At 39.1% G+C, this 19,942-nt stretch overlaps 3 protein-coding genes across 3 annotated transcripts in view; all 3 read right to left on the bottom strand.

The window, feature by feature from the left end:
• Positions 1–19,942, bottom strand: part of LOC125006318 (myelin-oligodendrocyte glycoprotein-like) — a 126,673-nt gene that overhangs the window by 10,221 nt on the left and 96,510 nt on the right. The window lies entirely within an intron of this gene.
• LOC125016019 (butyrophilin-like protein 2) overlaps positions 1–19,942 on the bottom strand; it is a gene marked incomplete at its 3' end in the record, with an annotated part of 80,320 nt that overhangs the window by 35,076 nt on the left and 25,302 nt on the right. The window lies entirely within an intron of this gene.
• Positions 1,765–3,090, bottom strand: LOC125016254 (lamin-L(I)-like). The gene is made up of 5 exons (XM_047598620.1): positions 2,932–3,090; positions 2,548–2,634; positions 2,327–2,455; positions 2,091–2,195; positions 1,765–1,966 (listed from the first exon to the last, which is right to left on the bottom strand). The coding sequence occupies exons 1-5, from the start codon at positions 3,055–3,057 to the stop codon at positions 1,859–1,861; spliced, it is 555 nt and encodes a 184-aa protein (XP_047454576.1). The 5' UTR covers positions 3,058–3,090; the 3' UTR covers positions 1,765–1,858.

The following is a 19,942-nucleotide window of genomic DNA, read 5'->3' as shown; positions in this document are numbered from 1 at the left end:
TCATTTCTTTTTGATGTGAACCTTTTGTTTGTGTTGCAGCATTAAATTATTGACGTTACTCCAGTTAGAGTTTTAACTGCCTTCAGGTGCAGAGGTGTAGTGTAATGGATGTGGCTGGTGCAGCTGTTTAGCTCATATCCTCCCAATACTACAGATATGATTCAGGGCAAGAGCAAGTGGCTCACACAATAACACTACGTATAATCAGATTGTATTTATATATGTGTTGTATTGTGTTGTTCTGTTGAACTAAGACTTTTCATGTCATTTAAAATAAGATGATAAATAACCGCTGTAACTCGTACTCTGTTAGTCTATTAGCCCACGTTGCTCTTTGTTCTGTGTAATATCTTTGTGTAGATGCATTGTGTTTTCCACTGTCGTCCTGCACAGTTTTGTGTCGTCTGCTCGAGTTTGCACACGTGCACTTTATCTTCAGTCCCTTGTATTGTTTTCAGTGTTGTGTCTTCATGCAGCTCCATGGTCCCAGAGGGACGTCCTCTCATTTCACTATGTGCTGCACCTGTTATTTAAAGTTGAAATGACAAATGATAAAAAAAACACAACTTTTTACCTCCTTTCACATCATCTCATGTTTTTAATGACTAATTCTGATGAGTCTTCTCATATTAAATAATTGTTTTCTGTTGATTTAAGTTCAGATTTATTTCCTAGTTCACAGCTACAAGGAGAGACTCTTTTTAAAGACTCATTATTAATGAACAGACGTCACTTGTTTGTGATTAATGGCTCCATCTAGTTGTAACAGTTGTCATAAATAGTGAAACAAACCACTGAGACCAAAACAGTTTTTTGAACCAGGCTGTAAACATGTTTAATGAAGCTGTAAAGTTGGGTTTTTTAACATGGGGGTCTATGGGGATTTGCTCCCTTTTGTCGCCTCCAGTGGCCACTGGATGAACTGCAGTTTTTTACACTTCCTCATGAGCTTCAACACTCAGAGCTGGAAGTCGCTGCTTGATCTGGACACTTGATGTTTAGTGGAAGGTCTGAACAGGACTAAATGGAAGTATATTAAGTGTTTGTGAATGTCTCGTTTTTGTGTTGCTTCCAAGTGAACAAATTAAACACATCTTCATGTGACTACAGTCTGCTGTTCTAGTATGTGATTCCTCTTCTTGGTTCTCTTCCTGATTTTGGGTTTGTGAAGTGTGTACAACGCGTGAAGGTTAAAAGGTAATTTACTGCCCTATTCATTAGATCTGAATGGGGCTAAATGGAAGTACAAAGCCAAAAGGCAAGTGGGCCAAACTCGACCCCTCAGTGCTCTGGAGAACCACTGGTGTTCTTGTCTTCCTCCAAGACACAGTTTCTCTTCACATTCAGTTCATGGACTCTGATTAGATCTTTAAATTAACTTCTAATCCTAGAGGTGCTCCTCACTGATATGTTATATTGGTTCATGTTCTTGAATAAGCAAATATAGAGTTAAAATAACTGTATAGAGAAAATTCTGAAGGTGACAAAATGTTTTAAGTAGAACTCTTTATCACATGCACAAGTCTTTAAATGGAAAAGTATGTCTTTATTAAATTGTCACATTAAAGCCTCTCATTACAATCAACTATGTAAAAAAGTAGAATTAAAACATTAAAATACTAATTCTGTCAGATTTTAACAACATAAAACACTGACGTCATCCTGTAAAAGTCTTTAAACAAACCAACGTTCACATCAAACTTGACTAATCCAATAAAATGGAGCCAAGTGTTTCCAGAGACTTTCTCTGCAGTGTGTGGTTTCTGCAGGAAGATCTGAGTCGTGCTGTTTCTCATCTATAATGTTGCTGTTTGCTGGATCACTGAACTTTATTGAAGGAGTTCAACTAGGAACTATTTCACTGCAGAGAGACCTGGACTCTGTCTCCAGGGCTCCAGTACTTCAGGTCCTCCCACTCCAGTCGATGAGGTAGAGTAAAACTCTCATCACAGTCTGGACGGTAGAACTATAAATGTAGTAAATCCAAAGGTCACAGAGTCACAGTCAGAAAATAATAATTAGAAAAACTGAAGGAAAAGTAAGAAAATGGAAAATATAACAGCATCAATGAAACATCTACAAAGACTCACAGTAACTCTGTCTCCAGCCTTGAGTTCCACTGATGGATCAAATGTGTATGTGATGGGTTGTTTACTGATCTGGACTTTTAACTGACGTCCTCCCAATGGTTTGTCCTGCAGGACGGAAATGAAACACAAGAAGAAGAATGAGACGCAGAGACAGGAAAAAATTAATGTTGGTGTCTATTAAATCTGTTAAATTAATATTTTCTATATAAACAAAATGACCCTTAAAACAACATCACCTGATCAGATTTGTTTCTCAGACAGATATAGTTGTAGCGGTCATTAATCACCACAGTGATGTCTCCTGACGTCTTCTGACTGTCTGAGCTGCTGCTGTTCTGTGTTTCTTCAGGTTTGATTCTCTCTGACTGGGATGAGACGACATCCACAGATTAGTCCTTTCACATCAGTCAGCTTCATGTTCTATCTCTCAATCATTCAGACTTTATTAGTGAAGAACCTCAGGCTCCAGTTTCCTCTTCAGTGTCTCCACTTCTTTCTCAGCTCTTTCTCTTTTTTTCTCCTCCTCTTTGAGCTTCTTCTCCCACTGATAGTGAAGTCACATAAAGAGACATGATGAGAAACATTTACTTTGATTGAGGAACATTGTTTTCTTTCTGAACTATTTATTGAAGTGAATCAACATCATAATATATATATTTCATGCTCCACTTGACGTTTGAATTTTTCATGATCATATTTTTTTGTTTAATTGCTGCACTGTAGCAATTAAAGGAAGAAGGAAGAGGAAGCTAATTTCAATCCTGCATGTGTTGCACATATCGGAATTGATAACAAAGTTGAATTTGACTTCTCTCTTCATGTCTTTGAGCTTGTTCTTCACCTTCTGTTTCATCTCCTCTATCTGTTTGTTCCTGGTCTCCATCTCTTTGTTTCTGGTCTCCAGCTCTTTCTTCCTGGTCTCCAGCTCTTTGTTTCTGATCTCCATCTCTTTGTTTCTTGTCTCCATCTCCTTCTTCAGCTGATGTTTCTCCTCTTGAAGCTTCTTGTTGTCACCAGTTAGTTTTTCCAGCTGAGGAGAGAGAAGACAGAAAGAGGAGCTGAGATTAACAACAGACCTCCTTCATGAATCTTTTATTTTTTTCTTAAACTTTTTCCTCTGACTTTCACATCCCACAGATTTAAACCATTACTTTTGAGTATTTGATTATTTTCTGTTAAATAAATTATTGTTAAATTATTGTAACAAATTAGTTTTATATACCAAAAATACTGTTTTAACAATATGTTTTAGCTTCTGACTAACGTTAATGGCAAAATGTATATGCTAATGCTAATATTCACCGCAATTGGTGGTATTCCAAATAATAGATGACATCTTCACACACACATCTTCAGTATTATAAACACAATCTACCCACAAGCATATATTTCTAAGCCGAACATTAAAACAATAATGGCACTATGTAATATTGCTTTTGTAATGATGGCATCTTCCGCTTACAATGGCAACATTGAATGAAACTTGATATTGTAGCGACCCTGCATTAATGTGTTGTGAAGATTTCGGACTGTCCGTGAATGTCCGGTCAGACGTTACAATATTGTATGAAACTTTGTATTCTGCCCCCGCTACCACAGCAACAGGTCCCATGAAAAACTCTGACTCACGTGATCCGCTAAGACTATTTAAACACTGTAAAACCGGACGAACACAAAGTTTTATATACCGAAAACACCGTTATACAAAAATGCGTTAGTTTCCGGCTAATGTTAATGGCAAAATGAATGTATATGCTAATGCTAACATTCGCTGCGATCAGCGTATTCACAACAATAGAGTTAGACTTAGACAGATTTTAATGCTCCACGAGGGAAATTAATTTGTTACTGTTGCTTCGTTGCACATAAAAGTAAACACTACTACTAAAAACTACAAGCATTCGCCAGAGTATTAACAATGGCTGCAATCAAACCCTGAGCCGACTGACTAATTTTTGCCGCAGATGCAAATACGAGATGGCAGCAGTGCCTCTAATGGTGTCAGTCAAGGTTCATTCAATGTATTGAAAGTTTAATTTGAAGAAAAATACACGAGGAGTTACGTTCAGTTCGTAATTCAAAGAAAGAAAGAAAAGACTCCAAACACAACTTATTTTAGTTCATTATTTTGTGGGAGTAACTTACTGACTTCCTGGTTAACCACAGGATGTGAACACTGTTTCCTCATCCATCCAGCTGTCTAAGAGTCTAAGTGACGTCATGCTCCAAGGTAGGTCAGCATGACTCCACCGCTGTGGTACCAGGCAGTAAGTTAATTAACTTAATCATCAGATGAGAAACCAGGGAGGTCTTCATCCTCAGACTCCTCCAAAGACTCTTATCACCTGCTGACCTTGTTTCTCGACCCATTCAGCTGCAGCTGGGTAGCATGGCTGAAGCTGAGCCACATTCACACCAGGTCCTCACCAGAGTCTCTCAGAACTATTTCACAATTTAACGGATTCAGTTTCCTCATGACCCTGCATGGGCCTTTCCACTGAGGAGAGTTTGGGTGAGAAGGATTGGTCCCACTTGGAATATGGGTGAGATTTCAGCCACAATCTGTCTAAACCTACAAAGACTAGAGGCACTGGAGGTGAAAAACTATGTCCAATGCTGCCAAACCTATCAATCACACAAGCTGGAGAATCACACGCCGACCACAGAGCTTCCCTTCTTAGTCATGTTTCTAATGTGAACCTCAGACCTGAGATCTGACTCTAAGATTATTCCCAGTTCTTCCAGTTTCCTGCTGAGTTTCTGTCTCTGGTTTCAGAACCAATGAGCAACACTTCAGTTTTAGAACCATCTCTGCTGTCCACAATCTGATAGAATATAGAAAAATGATTTGATGATTCTCAGGAGAAAGAGACAAACCTCAGTCTCCAGTTTCCTCTTCAGTGTCTCCACTTCTTTCTCAGCTCTTTCTCTTTTCTTCTCCTCCTCTTTGAGCTTCTTCTCCCACTGAGAGTGAAGTCACATAAAGAGACATGATGAGAAACATTTACTTTGATTGAGGAACATGACAAACTGATTTGGTTCTAAACTTCTTCCTTATTATGGAATTAAAAGATCTGGATTCAACATGGACCTCTGTTTCCAGCTCCTTTATTTCTCTCTGATGTTTCTCTCATGTTGGTTGATCTCTTCAGTAACTGGTAGAAAGAAGAGATGAAGACAGATTTCATTCCTGATCAGTTCTGTTTAGTGTTTCTCTGAGATGTCATCAAGTCTTGTTCATGATTTCATTGTTTTCTTTCTGAAGTATTTATTGAAGTGAATCAACATCATATTATATCTATTTCATGCTCCACTTTTAAATCTCAACGTTTGCATTTTTCATGATTATATTTATTTGTTTAGTTGCTGCATCGTAGCCTTTGAGGAAGATAATTTCAATCCTGTATGTGTTGCACATATTGAAACTGATAACAAAGTTGACTTTGACTTCTCTCTCCATGTCTATGAGCTTGTTCTTCACCTCATCTTTTATCTCCTCCATCTCTTTGTTTCTGGTCTCCATCTTTTTGTTTCTGGTCTCCATCTCTTTGTTTTTGGTCTCCAGCTCTTTGTTTCTGGTCTCCATCTCCTTCTTCAGCTGATGTTTCTCCTCTTGAAGCTTCTTGTTGTCACCAGTTAGTTTCCGTGGGAGAGAGAGAGAGAGAGTAAAGACCTCATGAATTTTTTTTTTACTCTCTCATGTACAATGAAGAAATAAATTTTGTCTGATCTTGTGTCACAGAGAGACTTCAATTTCTTCTCTATAAATCAGTTTCGATATCATATTCTAGATTTATTGATTTATTATAGCATTTTTGTGATGCAGGTCAATATTTTCTTCTTTTTTAGTTTTTTCTGAAACGAGACAAAAGTGTTAATAAAACACCTTATCAAACATTTCTTATCTATCAAAGGATGTTAATAAATAAAATCTATAGATCAAATGAAATTACATTTAAATGTTCCAAAATAATTCAGTACTTTGTTTCAATAAGCATATAAACTAGTTCCAAATACTCTTCAAGATGTCTCTTCCCAATAAAATAATAAACCAAACATTTTTTCTGTTCAGTATCATAATTCAGATGAGTTTAGAAAGAAAAAGACTCCAAACATACTTATTTTAGTTCATTATTTTGTGGGAGTACTTCTGACTTCCTGGTTAACCACAGGAGTAAATGAACACTGTTTCCTCATCCATCCAGCTGTCTAAGAGTCTAAGTGACGTCTGCTCCAAGTAGTCAGCATGACTCCATCCGCTGTGTACCAGGCAGAAAGTTATTAACTTAATATCAGATAGAAAACAGGGAGGTCTTCATCCTCAGATCTCTCAAAGACTCTTATATCACCTGCTGACCTTGTTTCTCGAACCCATTCAGCTGCAGCTGGGTACATGGCTGAGCGAGCCACATTCACACCAGGTCTCACCTGGTCTTCTAGCAACTATTTCACAATTTAAGGATACAGTTTCCTCATGACCCTGCATGGGCTTTCCACTGAGGAGAGTTTGGGTGAGAAGGATTGTCCCACTGGAATATGGGTGAGATTTCAGCCACAATCTGTCTAAACATACAAGACTAAGATGAAACTGCCGAAGAGTGAGGTAAAAACTTGTCCAAATGCTGCAAAAGACTATCAATCACACAAGCTGGAGAATCACAGCGACCCGAGCTTCCCTTCTTAGTCATGTTTCAATGTGAACTCAGACCGAGATTGACTCTAAGATTATCCCAGTTTTCTAGTTTCCTAGCTGAGTTTCTGTCTCATGGTTTCAGAACAATGAGCAACACTTCAGTTTAGAACCATCTACTGTCACAATCTGATAGAAAATAGAAAAATGATTTGATGATTTTCAGGAGAAAGAGACAAACCTCAGTCTCCAGTTTCCTCTTCAGTGTCTCCACTTCTTCCTCAGCTCCTTCTCTTTTCTTCTCCTCCTCTTTGAGCTTCTTCTCCCACTGAGAGTGAAGTCACATAAAGAGACATGATGAGAAACATTTACTTTGATTGAGGAACATGACAAACTGATTTGGTTCTAAACTACTTCTTTATTATGGAATTAAAAGATGTGGATTCAACATGAACCTCTGTTTCCAGCTCCTTTATTTCTCTCTGATGTTTCTCTTCATGTTGGTTGATCTGCTTCATTAACTGGTAGAAAGAAGAGATGAAGACAGATTTCATTCCTGATCAGTTCTGTTTAGTGTTTCTCTGAGATGTCATCAAGTCTTGTTCATGATTTCATTGTTTTCTTTCTGAAGTATTTATTGAAGTGAATCAACTTTATAATATATATATTTCATGCTCCACTTTTAAATCTCAACGTTTGCATTTTTCATGATTATATTTATTTGTTTAGTTGCTGCATCTTAGCCTTTGAGGAAGATAATTTCAATCCTGTATGTGTTGCACATATTGGAATTGATAACAAAGTTGACTTTGACTTCTCTCTCCATGTCTATGAGCTTGTTCTTCACCTCATCTTTTTTCTCCTCCATCTCTTTGTTTCTGGTCTCCATCTCTTTGTTTCTGGTCTCCAGCTCTTTGTTTCTGGTCTCCATCTTCTTCTTCAACTTCTTCTTCTCCTCTTGAAGCATCTTGTTGTCACCAGTTAGTTTTTCCAGCTGAGGAGAGAGAAGACAGAAAGAGGAGATGAGATTAACAACAGACCTCCTTCATGAATGTTCTTTTATTTTTACTTCTTCTCATGTGAACCAATAAAAGAAAACAAATAAAATCCTTCTTGTGGTTCATGGATCTTAGGATCAGTTCCAGACAGAGACTTTCAAATCTGTCTTTCTGCTCTTAGTCAACATCCATGTTGTGCTGGTTTTATCATGTTTCATCAGAGATGTTTATTGATTTATTAATCAAGTCATTTATTTTGTCTGGATGCCAGGTCACAATAATAGTTTCTTCTTCTTTAATTTTTTTTAATCAAAAGTGTCTCTAACACTACAAACACACACAAAGATGTTTAAGTATAAAATATAACCACCAAAGAAATTACTTTCAATGTTCCACAATAATTCAGTCTTTGTTTCAATCACACAAAACATTCCCTCGTCAGAGTTCATTAAAGAGAAATAAAAAAACATTTTTTCTCTTCAGTTCATAATTCAAAGAGAGAAAGAAAAAGACTCCAAACAACTTATTTTAGTTCATTATTTTGTGGGATTAACTTCCTGACTTCCTGGTTAACCACAGGATGTGAACACTGTTTCCTCATCCATCCAGCTGTCTAAGAGTCTAAGTGACGTCATGCTCCAAGGTAGGTCAGCATGACTCCACCGCTGTGGTACCAGGCAGTAAGTTAATTAACTTATTCATCAGATGAGAAACCAGGGAGGTCTTCATCCTCAGACTCCTCTTCAAAGACTCTTATCACCTGCTGACCTTGTTTCTCGTCCCATTCAGCTGCAGCTGGGTAGCACGGCTGAAGCTGAGCCACATTCACACCAGGTCCTCACCAGAGTCTCTCAAAACTATTTCACAATTTAACGGATTCAGTTTCCTCATGACCCTGCATGGGCCTTTCCACTGAGGAGAGTTTGGGTGAGAAGGATTGGTCCCACTTGGAATATGGGTGAGATTTCAGCCACAATCTGTCTAAACCTACAAAGACTAGAGGCACTGGAGGTGAAAAACTATGTCCAATGCTGCCAAACCTATCAATCACACAAGCTGGAGAATCACACACCGACCACAAAGCTTCCCTTCTTAGTCATGTTTCTAATGTGAACCTCAGACCTGAGATGTGACTCTGAGTTTCTTCCCAGTTCTTCCAGTTTCCTGCTGAGTTTCTGTCTCTGGTCTCAGAACCAATGAGCAACACTTCAGTTTTAGAACCATCTCTGCTGTCCACAATCTGATAGAAAATAGAAAAATGATTTGATGATTCTTAGGAGAACGAGACAAACCTCAATCTCCAGTTTCCTCTTCAGTGTCTCCACTTCTTTCTCAGCTCTTTCTCTTTTCTTCTCCTCCTCTTTGAGCTTCTTCTCCCACTGAGAGTGAAGTCACATAAAGAGACATGATGAGAAACATTTACTTTGATTGAGGAACATGACAAACTGATTTGGTTCTAAACTACTTCCTTATTATGGGATTAAAAGATGTGGATTCAACATGAACCTCTGTTTCCAGCTCCTTTATTTCTCTCTGATGTTTCTCTTCCTGTTGGTTGATCTGCTTCATTAACTGGTAGAAAGAAGAGATGAAGAGAGATTTCATTCCTTCATGATGTTTCCTTTCAGTGGATTTGGACGTAGAAATACTTTTCTTTAACCTCTACATCGTTTCCATCAAAGATTCAGAATTTTATTGAAGTGAATCAACATTTATGGTATTTATTCTTATTGATATGAACTAAATAGTTTTTGGTTCATATTTTATGTCTAACTAGAAAATTCCCTCTGGGAAATTTTGAAAGGGCCACGGGGGGCTACTGCCGGGGGTCCCGTCTCAACATGGGAATCAAACCCACGACCAGAGCTAATCAAACAGACATATGGTCACACCAAACCCAGGCAGTCATAAACTTTTGGCAGGTTGTCTGAGATCCAGCATTCTGCTGCCATAGAGACCAGGCCCACAGCTGGGCCACAACTGCTGCGTTAATAATGCAACAACATGAAATTACCTGTGTGTTTGTGTGTGTATGTCTGTGCTTATGTGCGCGCGCATGCGTGCGTGTAACTGTAATCACAAAGTTACGTGTGTAGTGTGTGTAGTGTGTGTGTTGGTGTGTGTTGTTGTCACATAAATGTGTGGGACACAGGGATCAGCTGCATTAACAGCAGAGACAGGAGTCCCTGATTAATGAACTGGTCTCAACTGTGGCTCTGGCCTGAGGGTCAGGTATTGCCATGGCAACCTGTGGTGGTTGTCAATGACGACAGAAGTGCGCTGGGCTGGGACAAAGAGAGAGAAAAGGGCGTTTTCTCCCTCTGCGCTGGTCTCACATTTGGGCTTACTGTGACAAAATGGTAACTCCTATTAAATACACAAGCAGACCGTGGGCGTCCTAAGACTTTCCTGAAGACTTTGATATGTTTTTTGTCTTTCTACAGCAAATATTTTGGAGACACATGCGAGTTAAAAATAGGGATCCCTTCTGCTTCTCTCAGAAAATCTTTGCGTTAGAGTCAATGGAGAGCAGAGGGAGACGTGAACGCACACAGAGGCTCACAGTTTAATTTCTCTACGTCTCACTGCTTTGCCGAGCACATTGTGAGAGACAGAACAAGTTTGTCTGCAACTGTGGAAAAAAATCATGTGACTAGTGTGTAAATTGTGGCTGGGATGAGAAATTTTCAGGCAATTTCAGACAACTTCCCCCACTCTGAAACATTCTGTGTCATACACACCCATTATGTGTTCTTATGTGTTGTGTTGTGTTCTTATGTGTTCTTATGTGTTGTGTTGTGTTCTTATGTGTTCTTATGTGTTGTGTTGTGTTGTGTTCTTATGTGTTGTGTTGTGTTCTTATGTGTTTTGTTCTTATGTGTTGTGTTGTGTTGTGTTCCTATGTGTTCTTATGTGTTGTGTTCTTATGTGTTGTGTTCTTATGTGTTCTTATGTGTTCTGTTCTTATGTGTTCTTATGTGTTGTGTTGTGTTCTTATGTGTTGTGTTGTGTTCTTATGTGTTCTTATGTGTTGTGTTGTGTTGTGTTGTGTTCTTATGTGTTGTGTTGTGTTGTGTTCTTATGTGTTGTGAAGTGTTATTATGTGTTCTTATGTGTTGTGTTGTGTTCTTATGTGTTGTGTTGTGTTGTGTTCTTAAGTGTTGTCTTGTGTTCTTATGTGTTGTGTTGTGTTCTCATGTGTTCTTATGTGTTCTGTTCTCATGTGTTCTTATGTGTTGTCATGTGTTGTGTTCTTATGTGTTGTTATGTGTTGTTATGTGTTGTGTTCTTGTGTGTTCTTGTGTGTTGTTTTCTTGTGTGTTGTGTTCTTGTATGTTGTGTTCTGTTGTGTTCTTGTGTGTTGTTATGTGTTGTTATGTGTTGTGTTCCTATGTGTTGTTATGATTTTTTTCTTCACCTCATCTTTTATCTCCTCCATCTCTTTGTTTCTGGTCTCCATCTTCTCCTGCAGCTTCTTCTTCTCCTCCTTTAGTTCATTGACCTGAGGAGGAGAAAACCTGCAGTTGTATCATTTCACCAGTAGATGGAGCAAAGTCACAGTTGTGTTGATCAGAGGTAAGTCCTCAATAACACAATAATCGTGTTTATGTGTGTGTCTCTACATGTTTCTCCATCTCTTCAGTCTTGTTCTTCAGCTCTTCTTTGGTTTTCTGCAGCTCTTCTTCAATCTTCTTATATTTCCCTGTCAGCTATCAGACAGACAGATGGATGATGATCAGTCAGCAGGTTTACTGATCAAACTTTCTTCAAACTGATCAATCTGAACCTTTAATCTTTCACTTCTTGTCTCTTACATCTTTAGTTTCTTCTAAAAGTTTCTCCTTCTCTGCTTCATCTCTGGATCTTTTCTTGGTTTCTGTGTAAAATCAAAGCAGCTGAATTCAACTAGAAAAGACGTTTGCTGGTGTTTTACATCATTAATGTGGTGACTCATCTGTAACTTACTGGTTCTATTTTGTCTCCACACAAAGAAGACACATGCTAAAATAACCATGATGCTAACAGCTAAGCTAACAGCCAAACCAGTGTTGATGGGAACAGCAGAACTGGAGGAGGACAAGAAGAAATCATCTGAAATGAAAAGACACAGAGTTACATGACATTTCTACACAATCACACACAAACTGTGTCAAACTAAAATCATGTCATGGTCCGTTCTCTAAGTGTGTTCTACCTGGAACATGTATGTGAGCCTCTCTGGTCTGGTGGATGTTGTTCTGTTGGACTCTACAGGTGAAGCTGTTGTTGTGTCTCTTGTCCACAGTCACTCTGCTGCTGACAGTATAGAGGTCATCAGGACCTCTGACTGTCTCTGGAGGTCCAGCAGAGAGCAGGTTTCCCTCAGCGTCCAGCCACAACACCTCAGGCTCTGGATACCAGCCTCTGGATTCACACTGTAACACCACTCCTCCTCTGTCTCTGTCCATCCCTGATAAACTGATGAAGGGTGAGGCCGCTGTATCTGGAGCTGAGAAACAAAATATTTCAAACCAGAGTCAGTGGAAGTAAAAGTCAACTTCAGGTCAGAGCTGATGTCAGAGAACTATACTTAATACGTCTACTCACCAACAACAAGCTTAACAAACATCTCTCTATTCATGTCTACAACGTAACATCTGTATGTTCCTTTATCAGACAGCTTCACGTCAGAGAGTTTCAGTGAAATGTTTCCATGTTTCAATTCATCAGGGAACAGAGATGTTCTTCCTCTGTAGGACGGATCTTTTTGCCTTTTAAGGTCTGCACCAGTACGCCACACCAGGACGTAGAGGTCCGATCTCTTCCACTCCAACGTTGCTGCAGAAACGTCCACTGAAGGTTTGATTTGACACGGTAGAACAACGTCATCACCAACTCTTGCTATAATTGTTTGAAGTGAATCCACTGACTCAGACTGACCTGGAAAGAAAAACAGAGGATTTTTTTTTTTCATTTATTTTATGAAATTTATTTTGAATTCCTTTATTTTTAGATCTTGGACATCATTAATCAAATGAGGAAACCAAAATATATTTTCAAGGGAGCTCTGGATTCAATTGAACCAGTTTGTCCTCAGACTGGGACAACCAAACAAATCCATCAGAGATACAGCAGGAAGTTTAGAAGTCAGTTAACACAGCTCATCACTACATCTACAAGTGCAAGATAAAATTCATGCAAAGAGAAAGCCATAAATTTACTAAACCCTGAAACACCTCCAGCTTCTCTGGACTCGAGTTCATCTGAGACAGACTGACGCAAAGTGGAAAAGTCTGCTGTGGTCTGATGTGTCCACATTTCAAATAGATTTGGAAATCATAGATATTGTGTCCTGTGGGCTACAGAAGAAAGTGACTTTTCAGATTATTATCAGCGCAATGTTCAAGAGCCAGCAACTGTGATGGTATGGGGGTGTATTAGTACCCATGTTATCTCTATGTTTATTTATTTTATATATATATATTTATTCCTATTGGTTTATTCTGTTTTACTTTCCACTCAGTCTTACATCATTGTTGTGTCCCCTGGGCACAAATGAAATCTTTCTGAATCTGAATCTGGTGGTTCCTTCGCGTTAGTGGAGTGTGTTCATGGATGTGATTGCCCAGTAACCTGTCTGTCTTTCACTGCAGTTTCCCTCCCACAGACCTGGCAGAAGTGGGCCGTCCAGAATACTCCACCCCTTTTGGTGTGGTCTAATTGTTAAAAGGCCGCCTCAGTCCGTCTACTCTCTCTCTCTGATGACTGAGCACTGGATTGGCCTACACCAGACCTGGGCATTTTACGGCCCGCGGGCCACATACGGCCCTTTGGGCATTCCCGTCTGGCCCGCGGTTTGTCAGTCATAAGCACAAATGAACAAGTATTTATGCTGTGCATGTAATACGACTGTGTAGCTTTTATTTTGAGCCATGATGTGTTATTTACGTCATGGCACTGTTAGTTCGTCAACGACAAAAAAAGTAAGATTGAAACAGCTTCTTGCATCTATTAACCCTCAAAAGCCTGAGCGGATCGCTTGCATCCGTCAAAGCGGCCGATTTTGAATTACCGTAAGTCACAGTGGTTTGCGCTATTGATAATATTCATTGTGACTGAACACTGGTTAGTTGTGCTTTTGCCTGGAAGACCTTCGTGACATCTCAAGGGTATAACTAACTTTGTTTTTACCAACAAATTCCTCCAAACAACTCTCTCTTGCTGGGACTCCGTGATTGTTGCTCTCCAACCTGCAGCCGACAGCAGCGGTGCGTCATCATTACCACAATGGCAGCGTTTTTCTAGAAAGCGCAACTTGAATATTATCCATCAGGGATTTACGGTAATTCAAATACAGCAAGCTTCTCTTTGTGGGCTGACAGACATTCAGGTCTTAAAGGGTTAAACATTTATTGAGATTTATTGAGATACAGAAAATAATTCATGTAGCTGCATGATCCACTGAAGTTTTCCAAAGAGGACAAAGTTTCCAAAACTACAGATCGATTGTGTTTCATTTTCCTCTTCAACCTATAGCAAAACTCATGAATTTAAATAAATATTTACAGAATATTCTTATGCTTCTGATTACCAGTAGCAGCTTATCAACATATATAATTTACTCTGTTGGCCCTCCAACACAGTTCAGATTTTTCATGTGGCCCCTGTATAAATGAATTGCCCAGCCCTGGGCTACACGGTGGTGTAGTTTGTGTCTGGTTCTATATACCCACCCACCCACACACAAGCAACATGTTTAGTTTATTTTAAGGGAGACAATGTCCAGACACATTGTGAAAGTCTTCCAACGGTAGGTTATGGCTTCATAGTGAAAGACTGGGGGTAGATGAAGAGTATGAAGAGTAAAATAACGCAAACGGTTGATTGAGCACAATTGGGAAATAACTGCACCTACAACACTTCAACTATTAGTGTTGAGTGTTGGTTTTTATTGATTCATATGTATTTTGACGAAGTCTAACTCTGACCTTTTAAATATTGTATTGTTCATTAGTTACCTCTAGAACAGTGAGTCAGTAGGAGACAGAAAACCAAACTGGTGATGGTTCTGAGCAGGAATCGTAGGAACAGACCTTCCATCTGAAGAATCAGAGAGTCCTGAAAATAAAGCGGATGATCCCTCACAAGTTAACGTACAGTCATCTTTAAAAAGTGACGGAATCGCAGGCATTATTATTAACAAGTCCTGACTTCAACTTCAATAAAACCAACAATAATCATGAAAACTATTGTAAAGCAGCAGTTGAGCATTTGACTTTTCCCTTCGTCTGTGACAATGATACTTTCATTTCTGTTTCCTCTACAGTGAAGTTTAAATCTTCATATGTGAATCCTCCTGTTAGGATTATTTTACACATTCACATATGTCACCTACAGTTTGTCCAACTTCACAATGTCCTGTTCAAAGATCCAAACAACTGCATCAACACTTTCTCACTGACACAAAGATATAGAATAAATCTCAACTTCACGTTTCAATCTAATTTTGGTTTAAAATCAGCAACAGCTCAGAATGAAGAGACACTTTGAGAAGAACTAAGGAAGCACAGAAAAGATAAATCAACTTCAGAAGACGACGTACCTGCTGAGTGAAGTTTCATTAAACACGTCTGGAAATCATCCACTGACCACTGATCTCAACCAGCTCCAGTTTATTAACAAGGTTTCATCTGTTAGATTCAGCTTTTGGTTCAAATAATATAAAAACTTCTAAATGACGTGGAGGATCTGCCTGCGGGAAGCTCTATGTGTCGATTTCAATGAGTTCAGTTTTCTGAGTAAACTTTGACCATGTTGTCAGTTATAAAATAATAAAGTCTGCAGAGGCGGATCTTCAGGAAACAGATTTCAGTTTGTTGTGAAGAGCAGAGTCTATTGAGTATTGTAGGTAGACAGCTTATTAACACGAGTTTCCTCCAGAGAACAACTTGTTTCAGCTTGAAAATCCTTATATCCTCCTTATATTCACCAGAAACTCTTTCTCCTGGTCTGAGCTTCCACAGCTTTCACTCAACTTTAACATTTTTAGCTTTGCTCCCTACTCATCTCATCCAGACACAATTATGTTCAGGTCATGTTTAGTTACCTTCATTCTTTTGATCATAAATGAAAAATATTTGGTTTAATCTGACAATACATCTCCATTACTCTCATATTCTGTAGTAGTATTTCCTGGGGTGGAATTCCCCAGGTGGTGTTGTTGGTCTTTTTCCCTCTTACATTATTCGGTGCAGTATTTCTTGCCCTCTTCACCACATGATCAACAACTCCAGGCCTCAGCTTCAATAAAACCAACAATAATCATAAAAACTATTGTAAAGGAGCAGTCGAGCATTTGACTTTTCACTTCATCTGTGACAATGATACTTTCATTTCTGTTTCCTCTACAGTGAAGTTTAAATCTTCATATGTGAATCCTCCTGTAAGGATTATTTTACACATTCACATTTGTCACCTACAGTTTGTCCAACTTCACAATGTCCTGTTCAAAGATCCAAACAACTGCATCAACACTTTCTCACTGACACAAAGATATAGAATAAATCTCAACTTCACGTTTCAATCTGGCTTTGGTTTAAAATCAGCAACAGCTCAGAATGAAGAGACACTTTGAGAAGAACTAAGGAAGCACAGAAAAGATAAATCAACTTCAGAAGACGATGTACCTGCTGAGTGAAGTTTCTGTCATTAAACAGGTCTGGAAATCATCCACCGACCACTGACCTCAACCAGCTCCAGATTATGAACATGGTTTCATCTGTTAGATTCAGCTTTTGGTTCAAATAATATAAAATCTTCTAAATGACGTGGAGGATCTGCCTGCGGGAGGCTCTATGTGTCGATTTCAATGAGTTCAGTTTTCTGAGTGAACTTTGACCATGTTGCCAGTTATAAAATAATAAAGTCTGCAGAGGCGGATCTTCAGGAAACAGATTTCAGTTTGTCGTGAAGAGCAGAGTCTATTGAGTATTGTAGGTAGACAGCTTATTAACACGAGTTTCCTCCAGAGAACAACTTGTTTCAGCTTGAAAATCCTGATATCCTCCTTATGTTCTCCAGAAACTATTTCCCCTGGGCTGAGCTTCCACAGCTTTCACTCAACTTTAACATTTTTACCTTTGTGAACCGTCTATGGTCAAAAATCTACTGGTATTACTCTTAAAAAGGACAGTTAAATGATAAATTTATTGAACTTAAATGATATCAGAAAAGTGTTTTCATCTTTTCATCTACGCCAGCTGTCCCTTAGATTATCAAAAGACACCTGTAGTTTGTCCTTTTACCACTGAGTTTTGATTTTCCACGTTATTTTGAATGATGCGTTCCAGTCCAGCAAGTATAAATAAAATCTGGATTGATAGTAAACTGCTGTCAGGACTGATTTCTACTTATTGGTTATATATAGTCATTTCACCAGCGATGAAAACAGGGTCATACTTAGGACTTATTTCAGCTAGGAAGTCTGAGAAGTGATGAGTGCTGTGTTTTGGGGGTCAGTATATCACTGTGCACAGTACAGAACAAGAACAACCCTGCTCAAACATGACTGGCTCAAAACTGGTGGATGAGGCCAGTGACAGATGTTTACAGTCAAAGTCTTGCTTGAATACGATGGTAATTCCCCCTCCTCGACCAGTCACTCACTTAGCGCTGATACTGAGACACAGGCACTCTTCCAAATCTCAGTAAAACACGTGACATCCAGTTCATGTGCGATGGAAAGGTCATTTTAGGATTAACGTCTTACTTGCTCTTGATCTAGCACTGACCAGGGAAACCCTGGTGGAAGGTGGAGCAGGAAGCTGATTGTCAGTCCTGGGGGCTCAGGCCAGGGGTCCAAGGCTGTGGGGATCCACCCTTGCTCTGCGTAGATGGAGAGAACAGATGCAGGTGTGGAACTCCATGACCGATGACAGACACCAGCCAGGTGCAGATAGGCTTCAGAGAGCAACGGAAGACAGAGCAGTGATGAGTTGATCCCAAGACTGGACAAATAATCGGCCCAGGCATTTTGAGCCGAGACAGACACAGATGTTTTATCCCGAAGTGACGGAGCGAGACGGTTGTTCAGCTTATTATTGGTAAGAATCAGGGTTAACGTTGACGGACATTTTTGATTAAGTCTTCAAACAGAAATCCTTATTAGTCTCATTTTAGCATTGAAAAGTAATTTTTACCACTTTAGTTTGCTAAATGCTAATCCATTACACTCTCTTATAACTTATAATGTACTTAGATGAGACTTCTTTAACTTCATAGTTAGCTACTGACCATGATGGAGGCTGCATGATTATCTGAGTGATGCTCCTTCAAATGTTGTGTTCTTCACCTAATTTCTAGCCACATTGCTTGTAGCATGTTGTTAGTTTTGGTCGGCTAACGCTAACTAATGACGGGAACGCATCTCATCATAGTTTCTATAACTGGTTTGTCAAAATACATTTTCCACAATCAATATATTTAGTTGGAACTTGTTTTTCCAGATGCAGACATAGTTAGAACCTGGACAGATGCGTCACTGATTCCCAGAGTCGACCAAAGTCCAGATTCAAAGAACAGGACAGACGTTGATCTTGGTAAGGGAACAGTTCTGGCGTCAGATCGATTTCAACTTCACTTGTGATTGTGTATTTAAATGTCTTTTCTTTCCCATCAGGTGGACATTCACATGTACAGGTTGTGATTGCCGTGGTTGTCGTCATTGTAATCCTCGCAGCTCTTGGTGTTTATCTCCTCATAAAATGGCATCAGAAAGAGACGTAAGTCAAACCTAAACCTAAATCTCTTGTTTCATGCGCTGTACAGACATTTTCCAGGAGTCAGCTGACGTTTTGTTTGTTCTGTTAATTGTTCTTTCAGTCTCAAGTATAAAGCTTCCCCAAACATGATGCAACCAGCCTGAGAGCCTGGCTTAAAACAAGCTGTTAATGGACATGAGAGGAGGACCAACAGGAGCAAGATCACCTCCCGCTGACACAAACCAAGTCCAACCTGAAGACGCTGTTGACGGCAACCAGGACAATCTTGAAGAAGAATCGATTAGTTCTTTGCCAAACGTCTGAAGAGCTTCTCAGATGCCCAAAAATCCACAAAACCTCAGGTTGGAAAATCTCAGTCTGGACTCTCTCCACTGAGAACGGATTCTGCTGGACCAATCAGATCGCTCGGGGGCGTGGTTTAACAGTAGTCATACACCTCACCTGAGAAATTGACAGGAAATGACTTAAAAGGAAGAAAAGCTGACAGTTGTGCACAGAAATAGTTCTGTGGCTCTGATTGGTTGAAGGACTGTCCAGTGGCTCTGAGACGTCTCAGCCATCGACCACTGGACATTCAAATCAAGTTCAGCTTGAAGAATAATTCATTAATGTCTCTCAGCCAAAAACACTGTACAAGATATTTTCCATGTGGAGCGACTGGAACTACTACTAACTACATTGTTGTTTCATTTTAAATTATATTTATTTATTTCTAAAGAATGGACTTGTCAGAAAAGTCCACGGTAGATTATGTTCCTGTCTTGGTCACAACATGCTGGAAATGCACTAAACAAAAAGCCGGGTACTTTTACACTGTATTTAAGATACTTTCCTTTTGTGATTTGACGTCACCATAGGAATTTATTTTTTTATTTTTTCTGTTGGCGTCTGTCTTTAACTTGGACAGATTTGTGAGTGAAGGTTCAGATTAAACCTGTGCCAGTTTTAGGATCTTTTAAAAGGTCACAGGTTTTATGGCACTTCAGGTAAAGATTTTGTTTAATTGAACTCTGATTTACTAAAATATTTAAGTTTGTTTAAAGGTGCAGCTGGTAGTTGAAAGACACTTTAGAGGTCAGTTTACATGACCTCAGTAGCAGATGAAGTTTTACAAGTAAAAATAAAAGGAGAAGGAACACGGCTGATGTCATTACTCTTTGATGTGAACCTTTTGTTTGTGTTGCAGCATTAAATTATTGACGTTACTCCAGTTAGAGTTTTAACTGCCTTCAGGTGCAGAGGTGTAGTGTAATGGATGTGGCTGATGCAGCTGTTTAGCTCATATCCTCCCAATACTACAGATATGATTCAGGGCAAGAGCAAGTGGCTCATACAATAACACTACATATATCAGATTGTATTATATATGTGTTGTATTGTGTTGTTCTGTTGAACTAAGACTTTTCATGTCATTTAAAATAAGATGATAAATAACCGCTGTAACTCGTACTCTGTTAGTCTATT

The sequence above is a fragment of the Mugil cephalus genome, chromosome 1 (genome assembly GCF_022458985.1).
Source record: "Mugil cephalus isolate CIBA_MC_2020 chromosome 1, CIBA_Mcephalus_1.1, whole genome shotgun sequence".
Classification (NCBI taxonomy): Eukaryota; Metazoa; Chordata; class Actinopteri; order Mugiliformes; family Mugilidae; genus Mugil; species Mugil cephalus.
The sequence above is the reverse complement of the archived record's forward strand: the minus strand, read 5'-3'. Positions and strand labels throughout refer to the sequence as shown.